General features: G+C 27.4%; 1 protein-coding gene across 1 annotated transcript; it reads left to right on the top strand.

The window, feature by feature from the left end:
- The first annotated feature begins 1,364 nt into the window (after positions 1–1,364).
- Positions 1,365–20,880, top strand: LOC105843875 (uncharacterized protein PF3D7_1120600). Its single transcript, XM_065790821.1, has 4 exons — positions 1,365–1,680; positions 16,468–17,536; positions 18,351–20,390; positions 20,588–20,880. The coding sequence occupies exons 1-4, from the start codon at positions 1,612–1,614 to the stop codon at positions 20,803–20,805; spliced, it is 3,396 nt and encodes a 1,131-aa protein (XP_065646893.1). The 5' UTR covers positions 1,365–1,611; the 3' UTR covers positions 20,806–20,880.
- Positions 20,881–21,262: the final 382 nt, after the last annotated feature.

Here is a 21,262-nt window from a genome sequence, read left to right as displayed (position 1 = left end):
GTCTAGATAAAAACAGTACAAAAAATATTTCATCAACTTGTTGCTCTCACAATTGGGCCAGGGAGGGGGCACACAATTTGAGGCTTTTTTGTTCCCAGCCTCCAATCATTGCAATTTTTTGCAAACCATCCTTATTTGACATAAGTATAAACATAGAAATGTTTGGAGTTTGCTCCATGTCTGGAAGTTAGCTATCTCAAAGACCAAAAAAAGCTGGTTCCGGCTCTGTATATATATATATATATATATATATATATATATATATATATATATATATATATATATATATATATATATATATATATATATATATATATATATATATATATATATATATATATATATATATATATACATATATATATATGTATTTAATATTACATTAGAAATAGTGTAAAATGAAAACATAAATACTGTAAAAACAAAAATTCCAGCTAAAAGTGTTTTAATTATGACTTCGGAATTCTAATTATGAAACTTTTTGTTTACCAAAGTTTCTAGCGCCCCTCATCCCTAAAACAGATGAGTCAATATTTATTTGAAATCAAATCCCTAAATAGTCATTAATTTTTTTTAATTTATAATTATTGGAGTTTTTTTATTTATAGCATAAAAACATTTTCCAGGGTGGCTCTTATTAAATCTTAACCCTGGCAGTGACCTACTATTAAACCATTTCTAAAAAATCTTTTTAACAAATTTTGCTATTATCTTAAATGCAATATTCATTCATTTTTGGCTAACTATAAAACGCATTTTAAATATTCTAATTCACATAGTCTAATATTATCTCCAATAAATATTCCTAAAGTCTTCTTTCTTACATCTAAATTGAAGCTGAGAAAATCATTAAATCCAAATAGTATTTCCACAAACATATTTATAATTTTTGTCAAACAGTCACAGCAAGTTTTGGAATAGCTTGACTTGATACTTTTAAAAATAACTTTTTCCAAGCGTGTGCTACTAATATCAATTTTAAAAATTAAGTTTTACTTTTTTTTCAAATTTAATTATTTATATTTATTTAAAAGAATATAAAATAAAGAACATAAAATAAATGACATTTCATTATTTTAACAAGCGAAAATAAGCAATATAATACAGTATGACCTTTAACTATGTTAATTATGTAATAATGCTAATTATGTAATAATGCTAATTGTTGTTTTAAATAAAAAATGCATTTCTAAACAAGCAGTTTAAATAAAATGCATATCAATGCATGTTTGAATTGTACCTATGTTTAGAACTTTTAAAAGTTTTAAACATGGATTCTTTTTATAATGTTAGTAACTGCATTAGCCATCCTTAAAAACATTTACTTTTGCAAGTAAACTTCAAAAGCATACCAAACCTAATATAACCATCAAATGTTCTTCAGGGCGTGACGGTTGGTTAACGCAAACAAAAGCAAATTACTCTAAAATCGCATCTTAATAGAATATCTTCTGCAAATATAAATAAAATGAATGATTTTATATATTTTTAAAAGCCAAATTAATTTCATAAAAATATACAACTTACAATAGTATTTAGAAATAAATCATTTAATATTTATTTTCAAATAACTTTCAGTGATGATAAGACAAAAGTTGATTTGGTTAGAATATGTTATTATTGATAATACTCACTAGTTTCGCTTTTTTTACTAGTTGCACAAATGTTAAACGTACAGCGGTAAGCAATAGATATACTTTTTTTTTATGTATGTTTACAACTTGTCTATAATTATTCCATGTATATGTGTGTATTTATATTTACAATTTTTCATATTATAAAAATGCCATAGAATTAAAAACCCATATCTATAATAAGTTTTTAAAATATTTGTAGAGATGACATTAAGGGTAGCAAATGAAAGTGCGTTTCATGTTTTCGCGGCGCGGTTCGTGAAGCAATCGCTTTTTTTGTCGAAATTTTTTTTACCATTTACTTCATGAATTGTTGTTTGTGATTCTATAAATTATAATTCAATGATTATGGATTGTATATTTGAGGCACAACGAGTTTATCTTTTCAAATTTATTTAAATTGATTTATCATTGTATTATTCTAGAGTTCAGAACCCAAGAACGTGTAACCACTCCTTTGATGGGTTTATCTTAGTTGTTTCTTTTTTTTTTTTTTTTTGTATGCTATGAGTTGTTGCTATTGTCTTGTTTTAAATGCAGACATTAGGTTTATTTGGAAAACTCTTGGTGTGATACACTACATAGCTAAGTGTACAAAACTTTCTACAAACAAAAACCTCGCTTAAATACTGTTTTATGACATCCTACTGCATTGCTTTAAGATTTTGGTTCCAAAAGACTATAGCTCCTGATTCTTGCTTAATCTAAGCAACTTGAAATTTTTTTTGAACGTCTTCTTGTTTAACTGCTAATTTCTAATTAGTTTTATTTTACTCTTTCTCTCTCAACCGCGGTATAACGCGGTTCTTATTTTTTTTAACCGTTGGTTTTAAAGTAGAAGGTTAAGCTTAACAGCTTCTTTGTATAAATTGACAAAGACAAACTAATTTTTATTAGACCTAGAGTTTTCAAAGAAACTCTCCAATTCATGTGTTTATATTTTAGCAGAAAATAAAGTTACAATCTGTTATGTTTCAGATATGGCTTTTTTATGAATAATCACTGTTATAATAATTTATTAAAAATGACTCTCTTATGAGACAATAAAGCTATCCTGATGGGAGTGTTACCAAGTGTATCTCTATGAATCTCAAATAGTTTCTCAATACTATTAGAACAATGAGTTTTATTTAGATTTCGGTTTTTTCTTTCTAGAGTGTTGATACGTGGATAATATAATTACTTGAGTGCACCGTCGTTCAGAAGCGACAAGTTATTATACGCAAACGCAGTAGTAATTTAAAAAAATTAAAATTTTAATAATGACTACGGTTCGTAGAAACGAACTTTGTTAGGTTGCCGACTGTTTATTTGTATATATTTCCATATAAATCAGCATTTTTAACTCTTTCTATTGCTGAAATCGTTATAGGCTTATCTTGGTTGCTTAAGAAAAAAACACAAATTAGATAAAAGTATATTTAAAAACTTTAAAGTTGTACTTTTCAAAGAAAATTAGCATTCCAGACTGGGGGTGATCACTGGCGTAGAAACTTTTGCAACCTTCCTACGTATATATATATATATATATATATATATATATATATATATATATATATATATATATATATATATATATATATATATATATATATATATATATATATATATATACAGTAGTGGCCAAAAAATTAAGGCACGTCATAAAAAATAACTCAAATTTTGCAGTGTAAATTTTTTATTGAATATACACAATGGAAAATGTAAAATAAATGAAAAAAATATATATTAAAATTATCAAAAACTGTTAATATTCAATAAAATAATAGTTATAGCATCAAATTATAGCAAAAGTACAGTTTAAATGACTTGAATGTTTAATACTTTGTCAGATGTCCCTTATTATCATGCACGGCTTGTATTCTTCATGGCATACTATGTACTAATGTTTTACAAAATTCTTGAGTGATTTCATTAGTCCACACTTCTTTAAGAACTTTTTGAAGATGTTCTTCAGATTTTGGCTGATGTGCTGCAACTTTCTGCTTCATTATATTCCAGCAGCTCTCGATAACATTAAGGTCGGGTGAACTTGAGGGCCAATTAGATAATAGTTCAATTTTATTATCAGTAAACCACTTCTTAACTGTTTTAGCTGTATGAAAAGGTGCTGAATCTTGGTGTAAAATGCTATTTTTAGTAATTTCCATGTGCAGTTTCACTTCGTCTTTCAATACACTTAGAGCACATAGAATGCACTTTTGTGCATTGACTTTTTCACCTTATTTAAAGATGTGCAATCCGCACCGGCCTTGCGCTGTGATTGCTCCCCATACTATGACTGAAGGAGGATGTTTTATTGTTTTTATGGTATACTTTGGATTCAGGCGTTCTCCCACAGGTCTTCTAACATAGTTATACCCCGTCCTTCTAATTTGTTGAAACGTACTTTCGTCTGTAAACATTACGCGTTCCCACCATTCCGGTGTCTTGTCTTTTAAACTCTTACAAAATTTAATCCTAGCTTGTAATTGAAATGGAGTTAATAAATGTTTTTCAGCTGGTCTTCTTGCAACTAGACCAAAGTCATAACACAACCTTCTTCTAATTGTTCTCAAACTAATAGTAAGTCCCCTTTTTAAAGCAAGTTGTGATAACCTTGCAGATGTTGTGTGGGGCTCACTATTAACAACATTCTTTAAAAACGGTCTTCTCGTGATGTACTCACACGTTTTCTACCACAATTTTTGCGATTTGAATAGTCTTGCACACGTAAAGCATTTTGCGCGACACATCTTGATATTTTAAATTGTTTTGCTATACTACTTTGAGAATATCCCTCAAAATAGTGCATTTATTTTACCTTTAACAGAGTTAATAATATCACGCTTTTTACCCATAATATCACAACTATAGCAACCTGATGGTGCAAAATAAATCAAAATATCTTCAAAAATCAAAATATAATAAAAAAAGTATTTGTATCCAAGGTAATAACGCCATATATAAGCAATAAGTTAAAAATGTTTAAAAAACGTAAGGAGTATCTCTCTCGCTTTATATATATATATATATATATATATATATATATATATATATATATATATATATATATATATATATATATATATATATATATATATATATATATATATATAATATATCGTACACCCAGATCAAGGGTGCCACAAGTCAAAAAGTGTCAAACTGAGCAAATCAGGATTGAAGTTTTAAGTTTTTAATATTTTTTCCAACTAAGAGTGCCATCTGTATCTGTCATTTTGTAAACATTCGTTTTAGACTTGTGTTATTTTGTCACCATGTACAACACTTAACATACTATCAAATGACATTCATAACTCAATATCCATAATTTTTGACTTGTGGCACCCTTGATCTGGGTGTGCGATATATATATATATATATATATATATATATATATATATATATATATATATATATATATATATATATATATATATATACACGTCAAAGCTTCGTGTAAAAACACTTTATCTAACTTTTTCTTCTGCCATTATTTTCTCTATTTGTTGGATCATCTAAAAGCTTTCTGAAAAATATGGGCTTATTCATCAAACATTGCAAAAAAAAAAAAAAAAAGGTATATTGCACAATTCAGTGAAAAAGCGTTAAAGTTTTTACATAGAAAAAGTAAACAATACGGTTAGTTGCATGTATCAAAATTGCAACTCAAGAAAACATGTAACTAATAAGAACTTAATCATTTTAGTTTAAATATTTATTAAAAGTATCAGTACGTTATACTTAAAAATGTAGCCAGGAATATTTCGAGGGTTGAAAAGTTCATAACGGCTGTATATTTTGTCTAATTTACTTCAGTCTAAATATAAATGCTCAAATCAATACCCCTTTCTTCCTCAAAAACATGCCCATGTCTTTAAAGAGGCGGGTATCCCTACTTACTTACGGCTCTGCCACAGCAATCTGGGTTTCTAGTTAGGAATTGGTTAGATAAAATAAAATCCTCAAGGTAGTAAAAATATTTAGCAATAACTTTAAAAAGTCGCATTTTAAGATTATTAATTGCTTTATTCGTTTACAACCTGACAGTTTTTTTATTCACTTAATGTTTCAAAATTTCATTTTGGCAAATAATTTTTGGCAATAAATTTTGAAATAAATTTTGGCAAATAAATAACTCAAAGTTTAATTTTGACACATTTAAACCGTGGCTTTTATTGACATGTTCGACAAATATACTCTTGGCTATCTAATAGTAGGGTGCGTGTATTTGGAAAAATATAAGTTACTAGTCGATAGGTGATGCATATAAAAAATATTTAAAGACTTCGGAGGCCCTATCTGCAAATACTAAGCGATCACGTATGGGGCTGTCCATAAATTATGTCAACAAAATAGGGGGAGGGGAGGGGGTCTGAATTTTTTTGACATTTGTTGACAAGACGAAAGGGGGGGGGGGGGTTAAGACAAGTTGGCGTCAACAATGTTACTTTTTTAAATAAATTTCGTTGCTTAAAAAAAGAAAAATTAGACAGCGTTTGCAGTCCTGTGTTACATACTCGCCAAACTTTTAGTACTTTAATAAAGCTATTTATATTCCTACTTTTTAAAAACCGCGTTGTGTTTAAAAAAGACCCGACACGTACAGAACTAAATAAACACACGGGATGTTTTCAAAGTTGTTATTGGTTAGTCTGCTATGCAAACAAAAGCCAAAAGTTGCAATTTTACAAAGTTTTAGTCTGATGTGAAAACAAAAAAGATTTACGCAAGTACTTGGTCTACACTATATTAATTAAACGTTAATACTAAGTGTGGACAACCTGCGGTTGATGCGGCTCATTACCTTCATGCACAAATATTAATATAATATTAAAATAAAGATTTGAAAAAAGATTTGAAATGAAGATACTGGTAGCTTTTTAAAAATACTGTTTTTAAAGTGTTACCAACATCTTTATTTCAATATTATATTAATATTTGTGCATGGAGCTAAAAAACCCATCTTGACATCGAAAGAATCACACGAGGATTGCAGGTTGCCGACCCCTGGTATAAACGTTTAAATATATAACGTAGACCATGTGCTTACATAAATCTTTTTTGTTTCCACATCTATACTTTCCACAACTAAAACTTTGTAAATTGCAACTTTTGGCTCTTCTGTCTTAATAAGTGTTTCTCAATTTGTTAAATGCATTTTTCGTTATACTAAACTCTATTAGAAATAATTGACTTTTACTGTGAAATTGAATTAGGTCTAAAGTTAAAGTGAGGAGGATTGGCAAATTGAAGTGTTGCATTAATTTAAAATATGTTAATAATTTAAACGTGTTAGGTGTGATTATTTTTGCGAACATCCTTTAATCTTTATTTCTTTGTTCGGAGTAAGATTTTGTAGTTATAAACTGGAAATATATTCTTAAGCTAAAAGTTTAATAACTTTTTTTCAATACCTTTTACTTTTATTCACTTTTTTTTTAGAGCAAGCGTTTATGATTTTTGAATGGTTCTCTAAATAGTTTAGTTAGGGGGGGGGGGGGATTATTGAATATTGACGTAATTTTTTAGGGTTGACAAGGGGGAGAGGGGAGGAGAAGGTAAAAATTGACGATGTGTGTATGTATACACACACACACACACACATATATATACATACACACATCGTCTTTTGAATAATACGTTATATAACTAATCTGCGCGCATACGCGAGAAAAAGAAACAGTTAAAATAACATGAGTGATATTTATATATCGCCTATAACTCAAAATTATTTTATACCAAATCTTCAGTATTGAATTAACTTTCTTATTAACTTATTTTTTTCCTTTTTTTTTACCCATGGCTTAAGCCGCATGTTCTCTGGGTTTGTCTTTTGGTAATGATATTTGAAAATAGTTTTTAATCGCTTTTAATTTATTCCAATATATGCAGCTTAGGTGTCACTGAAGCCTCGGGCCAATTCAAACGATAAAATTGTGATGCAATTTTATCGTTTATACTTTTTACTAAAAAAAAATTTCAAGTAAAATTAACAAAAAAAAACAAATAATAAGTATACTTATAAGCTTATTTTAAAGCATTTTATACAACAGGGTTCATGGCAGTTTTAAAAATCCATTTTCCCTGAGTTTTCCCTGATTTTCACCCAATTTCAAGTACTTTTTCCCTGATTTCGAGTGGTAAAAAGTATATAATTTTTTATGTTAATGTTGAAGGATATAAAAATTTCGCAACTGAATCCATGCTTCCTAATATTTTTATCAGAATTTTTAAAGAAATTTTATACTTCTTAATTAATTGATAGCAATCTGTTAAAGGAAGAATTTTAACTAACAAAAACTAGTTTTATAAAGAAACAAAGCCATAAAAGTCAAATAAACATAAAAAACATTTAAAAAATAACAATTTGAATCTACATATAATCTTTCTATGCAATTTATTGATAATTAAACCCTGTTCCTTTTTTTTATTCTTCTATTAGAAACATAAAATTAAATTTAAATTAAAAAGATATTTTGAACAAAGTAATGTGTTTTAACAAAACATAAATTTTATATGAGATCTATTCAATACAAAGTTATTTTAGTAACTTTTTCTTTTGATCTAAGATACTAAGTGCTAGCACTTGTTTCTTAATTTCTTCGTTTTTCTCATTTGCTTTTCATTTCATAGCATTAGCTTTAGAAATTAACTTTAGATTTTGCTTCTCCTCGGCTTCCTCAACAAATTTTACAAAATCAAGCTGCAACATTTCACAGGTTTTCTTCAGTTTATCTTGTCGTGTTTCCACATCTTTTATTTCATTGCTAACAACTTTCCTTGCCAATTTCTTCTTTTTTATTAGTGCCTGATATTGAACTTAGGTACATTCTATATCTTTCATGGGCTGATTTTACAATGATTATCATTTTGTTTGTAATTTCAATATTATGTGGCTGAAGATTATTTGATAGCATGAGATCTTTAGCTAATTGTCTTGCAGTTATTGATTTTTCATTCAAATTTTGTTCGAGTACTGCAGCATTTATACTAAAATCTCTCTCAACTGAAGCTTGTCCATGACTCAGTGTTAAAATTATTTTGACAGTTGATGCCAACTTGTTATATTTATTTAGGTTGCACTTTCACAAAATAGAAGTCATCTAAACTATCTTATCTCTATTGAATTCATGAAAATTGTTTTGATAAAACCTTGATTCTCTAAAGAAATTTGTAAATTGATTTATAGCTTTTTCATAAAAGACTGGTGAAAGATTCTTTAAGCTAATCAAGTGGGTCAATAAAGATTTGTACTCCTCAGCGTTTTCTGGAGTCATTGTTACCAATGCATTAGGGTTCAAAACCTGAGAATTGCAATCTTTTTGGAAACTTTGAATATCAGTAAATGTTATTATATCTTTCTTCTGTAAAGAAGCTAATCTTGTTTCAGCTGCAAATCCTAGTTTAATTTGCTTTCCCTTAAGTAGATAATCTTATTTATGAAAATCAACTTCTGGTATAAACCAATTATCAATAACTTTGTGTTTCGCAAACAAGCTCAGTATGGTCCACAACAGTCTTTCTAAGTATACATGAATGGAATCATTGGCTTGTCAGTTTGGTATGCCAATAAATGTGGCTCTAATATGCTGACAACAAAGCTGAAAAATTCAAATTTTAAAAGAATAAATTTGTCTTTAACAGCTTTTTTAACAATTAAAAAGCTTTTTGATTTGGGTTGCTTTGAAGATGGTAACTTTTCCCAAAATTTGCATATATTAGGCCAGATTTCAATGCTACAATCTGCAACAAATTTGTTTCAACCCACCTTGTTGCACAAAAGAAAAGAGGGTGTTTTGTCGCATCCATGACTGTTTCATAACCTTGACGTCTAGCCAGGCTGTCATGAAGAATTTGCCAACACTTATTTGGAGTTTCATTAGTATTTTAAGAAGAATTTGCCAACACCCTTTTAGAGTTTTATTAATATTCCATGTGGTTGATTCGATAGCTATTTTAAAGGCACAATGAATTATATGCAAGGAGCAACTTCCATTATTTATAAGCTGTGACATCTCATTGTTCTTTCTATGTTTATTTAGATCATCTAGAAATTTTCAATTCGTAGAGGGTCCATCTATGGAAACTTGAAACATTTTACTTGAATGAAATCTTGATAAGTTTTCATTAAAATTAGGAAGAAGGTCAGAAACTGTAGAATGACCAAAAAAGGCTGATGTCCAATATCTTACTTTAACTTTGTCATTGACATCCCAATATCGAACGTGTGGGTTCATCTGACATGTTTGAGTTGTCGTTCAAACTCTCATAAAAAAATACGATGTAACAATCTGATTTTGTGATTTCTTTTTTTAAAAGTGCCTTGAAGTATGGCGCTAGTCCATGGGTAACAATCTATGTTGTACTTTTGAGGAACTCACGGTGTATCTTCTGCTACCTTGCTGTCAGGAAACATCTTTTTAAAAGAGTTGTTTAAATTTGCACATGAATCATTAGAGTAGTAGAACTATTATGTAGATTTCAGTCTTCAGTTGATAAAGATGATTTAATTGAGGAATCAGCAGTTGTTTGTTTTTTGGTGGCTCAGCTCGCAACTCTTTTCCATTAACGAAGAAACAGCTAAAAGGCTTTGCAGCAGATTATTTTACCTAAAAATCTTTACAAATATGGTGTTGTAATCAATCTTCTTGAAAATAGGTCTTTTCTGAAGTCATATCTTACATTAGTACATTTAATGAAACATTTATCTAAACATATTTTATAAAAGTTATAAAACCACTGCAGTGAGCAACTTTCAATAAATGTATATAGCAAAATAACTTTAAGCTATATATAAAACTAAAAAACATTCCTTGAGTTTTCCTTGATTTTAAAGATTTTCAAAAAAAATTCTCTGACTTTTCCAGGTATTCTCTGATTTTTCAAAATTTAAAAACTTTTCCCTGGTTTTCCCTGAGTGCCATGAACCCTGTATAATGCGACTTACTTAAAAGAATTAAATCGTCTTGTGTAACTGTATTTTTCAGAAGAAAATATTTTATAGTACTGGGCAAATTTATCAAATAGTTGTTTATTTACTGCTAATTTCAACTGCAAACTGATGCATGTTTGTTCCTGAATATCCTTCATCGTGAACAAGCTTCGGGAAACAGTTGCGTAGCTGAAGTATCAAAGATTTCTAAATAGCAAACTTATTTTACTATCTTGATTTAAATATATATTTTTTGGTTTATTGATGTATTATTTGTTGTAATTGCATTAAATTCCATTACTTCCAAAACTAGCACTAGCAAAACTAGCTTCTAAAATTAGCATTAAAAATAAAAAAATAAATTATGAAAAATAGATAATAAACTATTATTTATTAAGTAAAAACTTAATAAATAAATGTTTAGTTATTTGTCTTTTATCTACTAGTGATGCTTTTTATTGATACTAATATCTAATTTAATTACTTTTAGCATTTTATGCACGTGGTTTCCTATAAAACTTTTTGCGTGGTAACTTGACATTGTACTTTAAGCTTTTGTAGTACTGTCTCAATCATCTTAGGGCATGGTCTCTGACCCATTTCTGATGAATGTTTTTCAAACAGAATATTTAAAGATAAATCTAAAAAAAAATTCAAAGTAGTGTAACATAAACCAATAATACTTGCATAGCAGCAATAATTATATTATTTATTTCATAAAAACAAAGACTAATCTGTGAATGACAGGGGTGATATTTATAACACTGTTTTTTTAAACTCTGATCTGAGATGTTTGTATGTGCTCACATACAAAATCTGTATATGAAAAATTGCTTTCATGCTTATGAAAAAATGCAAATTGCTTGACCACAAACTTGTAAACATGTGTTCTAAATACACTCAAACTGACTGATGTTTGAGCTTTTTTCTACAACTAGTTTGCACCATAGCAAATGCTTGCAAAACTGTTTAGTGCATACAAGTTAACACCTATACAATTTTATTCCTTATTTCATGTACAAATACAAATTCTATTCCTATAACTACACATATCAATATAAAATAGATAATATAAAATCATAAAAATATCAATTTAATTTAATTAATAAACTGTATAACCTTTTTCGCTTTTTCACTATTAAGTAACTTAATTTCTTTAGAGTAGAGAGATATTTTCTAATATTTTCTAAATTATCTGAATTGTTAACAGCAGCTAACAAAATGACTTCATTGATTTCCTGGATTTGTTTATCAAAGTTAAGAATTTCAGTTCGAAGATTTAACAGTTGTTTTGTTTTGATACAAAAACTGGATATTCTTCTGAAAAGTTAATGCTACTTTTAACTGCTTCTGCAGCAATCATAATATCCAATTGATATTATGATTTGCCTTTTTCAAACAAATTTAAAAAAATTCAAATAAATGCCAAGAGCCAAATGGAGACTAAGTAAAGATACCTAAAAATATAAATTGAAAGTATATAATGATGTACTTTTATTAGGCCGTACTGCAAAGTTATTAAAACAAATAGTACTATTTTCAAATTGGGCTTTGTGATAAAATTATTATAGTTTTTTTAATTTTTTTTTAAACCTCCATTTTTTATAAATCTTTCATGATCCAACAGTAGATCTTCTAAGGTACAATTTTTTATTTCAGAGCTTTTCTGCTCACCAAGTTTCATGTCACTTGCTGTTGCATAACAGGAAAGACAACAATGCCTCCCTTAAAATAAAATGGATAAGAAATAATTAAAATTATTAATCATAAAAAAAATTATATAAAATCATATTTAATTATTATTATTTAATTCGTTTATACTATTATTATATATATATATTATATATATATATATATATATATATAATATATATATATATATATATATATATATATATATATATATATATATATATATATATATATATATATATATATATATATATATATATATATGTATATGTATATATATATATAATATATATATATATAATATATATATATATATATATATATATGTATATATATATTATTTGCAACACTATATGTAAATATTATAAACCATATTGTGGTTTTTCATTCAGCAAAAAAGTGCCAATCATTTTTTTGAATTTCAATATATTTCTGATTAAGTAGCAAAAATACTGATAATTTGTCGTTAATAAAGATAGAAATCACCTAATGCTCCTGAGATTCCATAGAGGACAAACCTCGGTGGGAGTAAATGAGCACGAGAGCAAAGAAATGCTCTCCTAAAACAAACTTGGTGAACCATGCGAGCTGTTCCTCTAAACTGCTTTTGACGAGAGCTGTTTATTTATATAAAAATTGCTTATTAAATACCAAATTTGGTTTTATACTTGTTACAAGCATGTTTGCAACATTAATGTTACAATAATATACACATAACAAGCGTCATTTATTGCAATGTGAAAAATTCTATAAATGTAAAATTTTTTTTTTTTGTGCAAAAACTATGCCTGTTTATTATTCAATTAATTAAATTTTTTTGACTTTTTGACCATTAAACGTTTTAGGGGAGTGTAGGCGAGAGCGAGAGCTAAAGCTCTCGCTTTCTGCCGAGGCCTGATAGAGGACACATAGAAACTGATAATCGCCAAAAACAAATACTTTAATATTGTTATCCCTGGTGAGGTGTGTAGAAATGTTTAAGATAAATTTTATATAAATATCATTTGTAATATATTAAATTTATCTTAAAGTATAATTTTTTAAAACTAATTAAAACAAAATTACTAAAACTATTTAATTCAACTAAAAATAAAGCAAATCAGTTAATAAAAAGAAAACAATTTTTTATCTTACTTATACTTCATTTTTTGAAGATCTTCTATTTGCTTTTCAAACCTTTACATGGCTACTTTGACATTGATTCTGTAATCCTTCGCCTCAAGAATGCTAAAAACTATGGTGTTGTCTTGGCTATTTGGGTTTAAGGTATTTGCAACCTGGTAAGTCATTTTAAAACTCCCCCCCCCCCACCATAATCACATCTAATTTTAATTTGTATCTCTTTGTCAGGAATAAATTTGTGGTAATGAAGTCTTTTACATCTACATAAAAATGAATTATTTAATAATTAAATATATTATAATAATATAAATAATAAATTATTTAGTAGTAATAATATAAATAATATTTATTATTATTAATATTTAGTAGTTATTTATTATTATTAATATTTATTATTATTAATATTTAGTAGTAATAATATAAATAATATTTATTTAGTAGTAATAATATAAATAATAAATTATTTAGTAGGTAATGGTTTTAATTTTAACTAATAACAAATATACCCAAAAGAAAAAAAATTTACTTTATAAATTATGTTTTAAAATTTTTTTCATCATTGGTTGTTAAAACTATCTTTCTAATTGATCAAGATGTCTTAAAATATGCTTGATAAATTTTCGATATAACCCCAAAATACATATTTTATTTCAAATGTTCCTTTCTCTTCTTTTTCAAAAGTAAATGGTGCATTTTCCACAATAAGGTCATCACCAGATAATTTTTCAGCAACTATACTTTGAGAAGAATGCGATGCTGTATTTATATTAAGGCTCTTTAGCCACCTTTAAACAAACAAAAAAATTCATGTCATGCTATAAAAATTAGTATAGAATAAAATTTATACAGAAAAATATTAACATGGAAATTGTTTTAAGCTTTTCCCATGGTATGCACAGATCTGCTTTCATTACTACCATGTTAATGGCACTAATTACTACTCTTTCAGTATTTAGATTATCCAATATTAATCCTTATGTCTCTGTTTAAAAAGAATTTAGCAGCTTTGATGATTGACAAAAAATTGCATCGTTAGATGTACCAGACACAACTTTCAATTGTCTTTTAATAGAAGTATTTCTGTTGTAGTCGACGCTTGGTCACTGCTTACATAAACTTTTGGAGCAAGTGAAAACAAAACTGGCTAAAAAAAAAGATTTATGAAAAATAACACCTATTTAATTAATAGTTATTATAAATTAAGCTAAAAACAAAATATATTATTACTTTAGGACCTCCACTTTTAAACTCAACAACTTGCTTACCATCTTTAGTCATCTTTTGCTTAAGAACATGGAATGCAGCATCTTTAACTATTCTTGGAATCCACTGTAAGATTAAAAATCTCAGAAATGTTGCTGTTAAATAATGTTGACGATGATGATGTTGATGGTGTTACTGTAAAAGATGATGAAGCCAAATTAGAAGCAAATAAAGATATTGATGGTGTTAACAATGGGGCTGTTTGTGCTATTGATTTATCAATGCATATACTTTTATGATTAGTATATAAATTATATTCTTTCATTGCATTGAACTTTTTTTTACATTTTTTTTACCCTTTTAAACGTGTCAACAACGGTTGACACGTTTAAAAGGGAATTTGTTTTTACGCTGGTTACCAAATTTGTGGGTAAAATGGGTACTTTACATTTTGGACAAAATGTTTCATAAAGTTAGTTTACCTTTAAAGTTTCCACTAGACAGAAAAAACAAAATAAATGTTCACATCTTTTTGGAATAACTGGTTGTTTTGGTATTTTACTACATAAATTACACTAACAAAGTGGTAAATGAGGATTAAATTCGTTTTTTAATTCCTCAATATCTATATCTGAGTCATGTGCTGTCACAATGCTATTTTTTATTTTAGCAATCATTGAAAATGACTGTACTTTTTCACTAATACCAGGGTGATTGATGAGTTTTTTATCGTGTTTAAATAATTTGGCAACACTTAGACCTTTACTAAGTTTTTCTACCTGCTGACAACAAAAGCATTCCTCACAATGAGGTTTCCAGTTTATACATAAGCAAAGTGTTGTTGATGTCATTCTTTTGATAACATTATTTATGTTATTATAACACTTATGGCAAATTGCTTTTGGATAAACATTTTCCATATCATTTGAAAGCATGACATGAAACACTTTTTCAATTTTATTTTTTTGGTTTGAACCAAAACTCAGCAAACTTTTTTTTCTTACAAAGGACAATTTACATTAACTAAAATGGTGTCAATTTATGACAATGGTTGGGATGTAAATTTTGAACAAGAAAAAAAATTGAGTGCGAACATTACTTATAAGTAATAAAAAGATAAAATATTCATATAAATAAAATTATAAAAATTTTTAAGTTTTACCGCTCCAAAAAAAAGAAAAAAGAATCTATAAACAAATTAAAGAAAATTTTTTTTTTGAAGTAAATTTGCATCATTCATAAAAAAATGTTCTCCTATCATTTTATTTACTCTTTAACAAAATTAAGTTATCAAAACACTACCGATATTTTTAAACTAGCTATCCTCGTAGCAAATAATAAAAAAAGCAAATAGTAATAAAAAAATTGGTTGTCAACTAAAAATTAACCTTGTTGCGAAGGCCCAAAGCCATCTTGAAAGTCCTAAAATTTTTTTAATCCAACTGCGCTTGCGTACAATGACGTCATTTATTAAGTGAGTGTGAACGACCATGAGGAGATGGTAATTAACTTGACTTTTTTCACATTTAAATCACTTTGTTAATTATTAAATATGCGAAGTGGTAGCTGTATCACTATCAGTATTGAGTTCTTCACATGTTGCAATGTTAAAACTAAAACCTATATAGACAAACGTTCGTGAGCCAGAAATGAGTGGTTATCTTTCTCTACTTTAATTGAGTTGCGTTGATACTACTTGTTGACGCGTGCACACTGGGATGCCTGAACAATAAATATAAGCTAAAAAAATAGATTTATTTTTAACTTTTGATGTTATTAATTAACTTTAATATATATGCATATATTTATTAAACAATCTAAGTATAATTGTAAAAATATTATGCAAAGTCTTAAAAGCTCCTCTCATGATTTATACTTTTTTGGATGTTTTAATTTCAGGAACCTTTCGATAAAGGAAGAAATGAAAGCGAGAAAGTGTATCAACGTAAGAGAAAATTTGAAGGATTACAAAATTTTATACCAGCTACTAAACAGAGACACAAAACAATTGAATATCCTGCATACATACTTATTGCTTCAAAATATTTTGAATCTCTATTGAACAAAAACAGTATTAACAACGAACGCTCTGTTATTTTAAACAAAACATCAGCTGATAAAATAAGTTCAAACAAGAAGACTTATTCCGAATCTCACTATAAACTTTCTAGAAAAAATTCGGAAGATACACTTCAGGTTCACAATATTGTAGATGGTCTTGTTCCCATAAAAGGTACAAAAAGTTTTAACAATTTGCTTCTATTAAATCCAGAAAGTCCATCTATATCAAATGTAATAAAAATACGCGACAAAAGTATACCGAAATACTTTAGATTAAATCGTATTTCTAATAACTCATTTATTAATCCAAATGGAATATTTAAAAACTCTCAAATTTTGAATAACAAAGTTTTTTTAAATGCGAACAGCAAATCATCTGACTTATTGTTCAAACCAGGTTTAAATGGCGATACGATGGTTGACCAAAGTGACCTGCATAGACAAAAAGAAAATAGAGAAGAAGTTGCAAGTGTGCGCTCACTTTTAGAAAATGAAAAGGTCCTTGAGCTTAAAAGTAAACAAGAAGAGTTAGAAGAACAACAGCTTGTAGAAGAATTACAGCTCCGAGAAGTGCGTAAAAAAATTTTAGAAAAAAAACTTCAGAAATTAAAATTGGAACAATTAGAAATAAATAATAAACTGCAAGCACAAAAACAAGAACTTCTTCTACAACGTATAAAAGAAAAGTTAACGAAAAAGAAAAAAGACATGGAAGAACTCAGCGAAAAAGAAAAGATGTTAAGCGAAAGTCTTAAAAAACTTAAAGAAAATAAAAAAAAGCCACTCTTTGCCGAGGAAAATGCATCAATACTTTCAAGTCCTAATAAAAGCTTTACAACAAATGAAAATGGAAAAAACTTGTTATCAGCTGCAGACACTGAAAACACTAACTTAAAAGGATATAACAGTATGTATTTTTGATTTATAGGTTTTATGTCATGTGAAGTTACTTTTATGTAGACAACTTTATCTCACGCAGAGTCTAATCTTACTGACGTATATAGGTGACACATCCGCATCGGAAAAATATATATTTTTTAATATATACATTTTGTAAAAATTAAATAAGTATGAAAATTTAGTGAAGCTTCAAAGCACCTTAACAATGACATGTTTAGGCTCTGTTCCAATATTGCGTATACAATTTGTTGTTGATATCGTTGACATCATTGACAGTGTTGTAGCTTTTGTTATATAATGTAGTTCATATTGCTTTGCAATACGCCTTGCAGCGTGTTGGTGTAACTGTAGTGGATTATTGAGTTATCAAATCTTTTAAATTAATGTTGCAGCTGGTGTTGCTTTATGATGACGTTCCTTTCCTCATTATTTTATGTCGTCGTTATGCTGCTATTTTAATTTTGTTGTTGTTTGCGTGTATTAATTAATATTGATGTTTTTGGTGTTTTTGGTGCTTACTTTTAATGTGCCTTGATAATGTTGCTACTTATAGGTCTTGATGGTGTTGATTTTATGATTAATGGCGTTAATGGTGCTTATAATTATTTAGACGTTTATGCTTTTGATACTATTTAGTTTTGATAAACCTATATTATGATAAATTATAGCAAAAAACAGTTGATTCATTATTTTCTCATTTTATTTTATGTAAATTTTATTAATTTTTATATAACATACTTTTTATTACTAGATACCACATATTTTATAACATTTTCTTGCTTTTATTTATAACTTAATGCTATTTGCAAAATCAATTTTAGACGAAGTCAAACAAATTTCTACAGAACTTCATAGCCAGTATAAGATTAAAGAACAAAACAGTTGTTTAGATTACAATGGGAGTAATGAATACTGTCACTTTGATAACGAAGAGCAAGAGGAGTTACCTATAAATCCAGAAAGATCAGAAAATCGTTCATTAAATTATAGTTTGGATGCAACACATAACGAACTCAATAGTCAAACGGAAAGATTTAATAAAAGTAATGGTTATCCGGTTGTTAACATGCTTGAAAATCAAAATTATCCAGATTTAAAACCAGATGAATCAAATCCTTTAGATGCTTTTCTCGAAAATCGAAATCCTATTGATGATAAAAGTTATAACTTGAACACGCCAGCTGAAAACATATTACATTCAAGCAAAAGTAACAATCTTAACGACTTTGATGCAACTGAAATGTCAATAAAAAAAAAAAATCCAAACAAAATCCCAAATATTGGTTTAAAGAACATCACAGAAGCTAATTTTACTTTAAAAGAGGCGAAACCACTTGAAACATTAGATAGAAACGTTACATCAAAGGATGAACTTTCAGATAAAAAGGAAACTACATTAGAAACAACTAACCAACCTAAGGAAACAACAAACGCTCATGAAACAAATGCAGAGGTAACGATTTTAAATAACGAAAACAACTTCACAAAGGAAAGAAAGAAATTATTGGAAGCAGGGTTAGATAAAGGTGCTGAGTTTACTAAAGATAGCTCAACTCAACCAAAGGTTAATGATAAAAATGATCAATTTTTTTTAAGTGAGGATAAAGGGAGTGAAAAAGAGTTAAACGAAAAATTTGGCAAATACTATGGAGAGTATCCAAACATAGTTCCAAAAAAACAAGGCGCTGCAAAAAATGCTGATTTGCATCCAATAATATACAGAGACCCTATTCCTGGTTTGAATAAAGGTAAAAATAAGGCTACAGAATTATCAAATGAAATAAATACGTCCAAAGTATTAAAATTGAATGAAACCGTAAAATCAAATAAAACAACCCTGTTAGATAAAGTAAACCCTACAAATCAGTCAAAAACAAAAGCAGAAAGCGTTAATTTCCCTAAATTTGTTGGTAAACTGAAACAAACACAAAGTCAAGTCAAACTAGGAGATAAAAATACAGAAAAAGCTAAAACCGATGAATCAATAAATTTAAAAGATAACAAATCCAAGCAAGAGTCTAAACAAGAAATTAATCTCAAATTAAATAAAGATAATGGCAAAATAAAACAAAACGTTGAAAAAGAAAACAGTAAACTTGAATCAAAACTCCCAACTAAACCAAAAAATGAAAGTCGTATTTTGACAAAAGTAAATTTAGACAAGCTGAAAGATTTTAGCAAGCTTGAAAAACACGGGGGAGACAAATCTAACAAACAAGGAGGAGACATATCTAAGACTAATAAACCCATTCTTGAAGAAACAAAATTAAAAAAACTCGCCATCACAACTAAAAAACCAATTTTAAATAAAACTGATAATCAAATTAATAAACTGTATAATGAAACATTTAATAATGATAAAGTAAACACTAGCGCAGAAGATAAAAGTGACAATATAAAGTTTTCAGCACAAGTCGATCGAGATTCATCCAATCAAAATAGCAAAAGTAAAACGAATAAAATAACTGAGAGCATAAAAAATAAACTATCAAATGAAAATATATTAAAAAATAGCAAAAACATAACGAAAATGTCATCAGCCAAAAGTACATCAAACTTAAACAAAGTACTCACAAAGAACCAAACGAATCCCGATAAAATCACAATTGAAGTTGAACAAAATGCAGAGGGGTTTGCGCCTCATCCAATAAAAATACGTCCGGGATCGCTTTATTCGTATTCGTCAGTAACAACAACCAAACTACCTAAAACATCAGCTGAAATAAGTTCTGCAGCAGAAAAAAAACCCGTTACAAATCCATCACCAACAAATCCACCTACAAAGAATCCCCCAACAACAACTTTAAAAAAGACTTCTTCAAAACCGGTTTGTCAATCTAACGAATGCTCTTCATATAATGGTAAAAAAATTTTTTTTTTTAGTATGTCAATTTTAGACGTTAATTAAATTAAATTATTACAATCGCTTTTTAAAACCTTTTTTTTTAAGTAATGATTTAGGAATGATTTTTTATATTGTTTTAAGAAATGCTTGCTTTAATGTTTAATAAGTTTTAATCTATTTCAATCAACTAAAATTAAAAAATAATCTTTTTAGATTTTTGCAAAAATAGAAGTACAGGAACATATCCAAATGAACAAGATTGCACAAAATATTGGATATGTGTAAATGGGGTTACATATCCTGCGCAATGCGGAAATGGACAATTTTATAACGTCTCTGTAAATCAGTGCACTCCTTTTCAGACAATGGATGTAACAAGTATATTTTGGACTACATGTGATAAAAAAAGAAATTCTGTTGTCGTAGAATAGGTCATTCGTTTTAAACTATGAAAATACATTTATAATGAAGCATAATTGATATACTAATATAAAAGTTATAAATAACAACGTAGCATTTTACCTTTGATTTTTCAAATAACACAACAAAATAAATAAAAGAAAATAAATGTATATAATAATAATAGTAAAATAATAATAATAATAATAATAATAATAATAATAATAATAATATATATATATATATATATATATATACATATATATATGTATACATATATATATATATATATATATATATATATATATATATATATATATATATATCATATATATATATATATATATATATATATATATATATATATATATATATATATATATATATATATACATATATATATATATATATATATATATATATATATATATATATATATATATATATATATATATATATATATATATATGTATATATAAATTTATACAA

The sequence above is a fragment of the Hydra vulgaris genome, chromosome 02 (assembly GCF_038396675.1).
Source record: "Hydra vulgaris chromosome 02, alternate assembly HydraT2T_AEP".
Lineage (NCBI taxonomy): Eukaryota > Metazoa > Cnidaria > Hydrozoa > Anthoathecata > Hydridae > Hydra > Hydra vulgaris.
The sequence above is the reverse complement of the archived record's forward strand: the minus strand, read 5'-3'. Positions and strand labels throughout refer to the sequence as shown.

Bases quoted from the DNA above. Each gene is read 5' to 3' on its own strand.
- LOC105843875 (XM_065790821.1), top strand. From the start codon at position 1,612: ATGTTATTATTGATAATACTCACTAGTTTCGCTTTTTTTACTAGTTGC. The intron at 1,681-16,467 runs GTAAGCAATAGA...TTTTAATTTCAG, and splicing joins CAAATGTTAAACGTACAGCG to GAACCTTTCGATAAAGGAAG. The intron at 20,391-20,587 runs GTAAAAAAATTT...TAATCTTTTTAG, and splicing joins CGAATGCTCTTCATATAATG to ATTTTTGCAAAAATAGAAGT.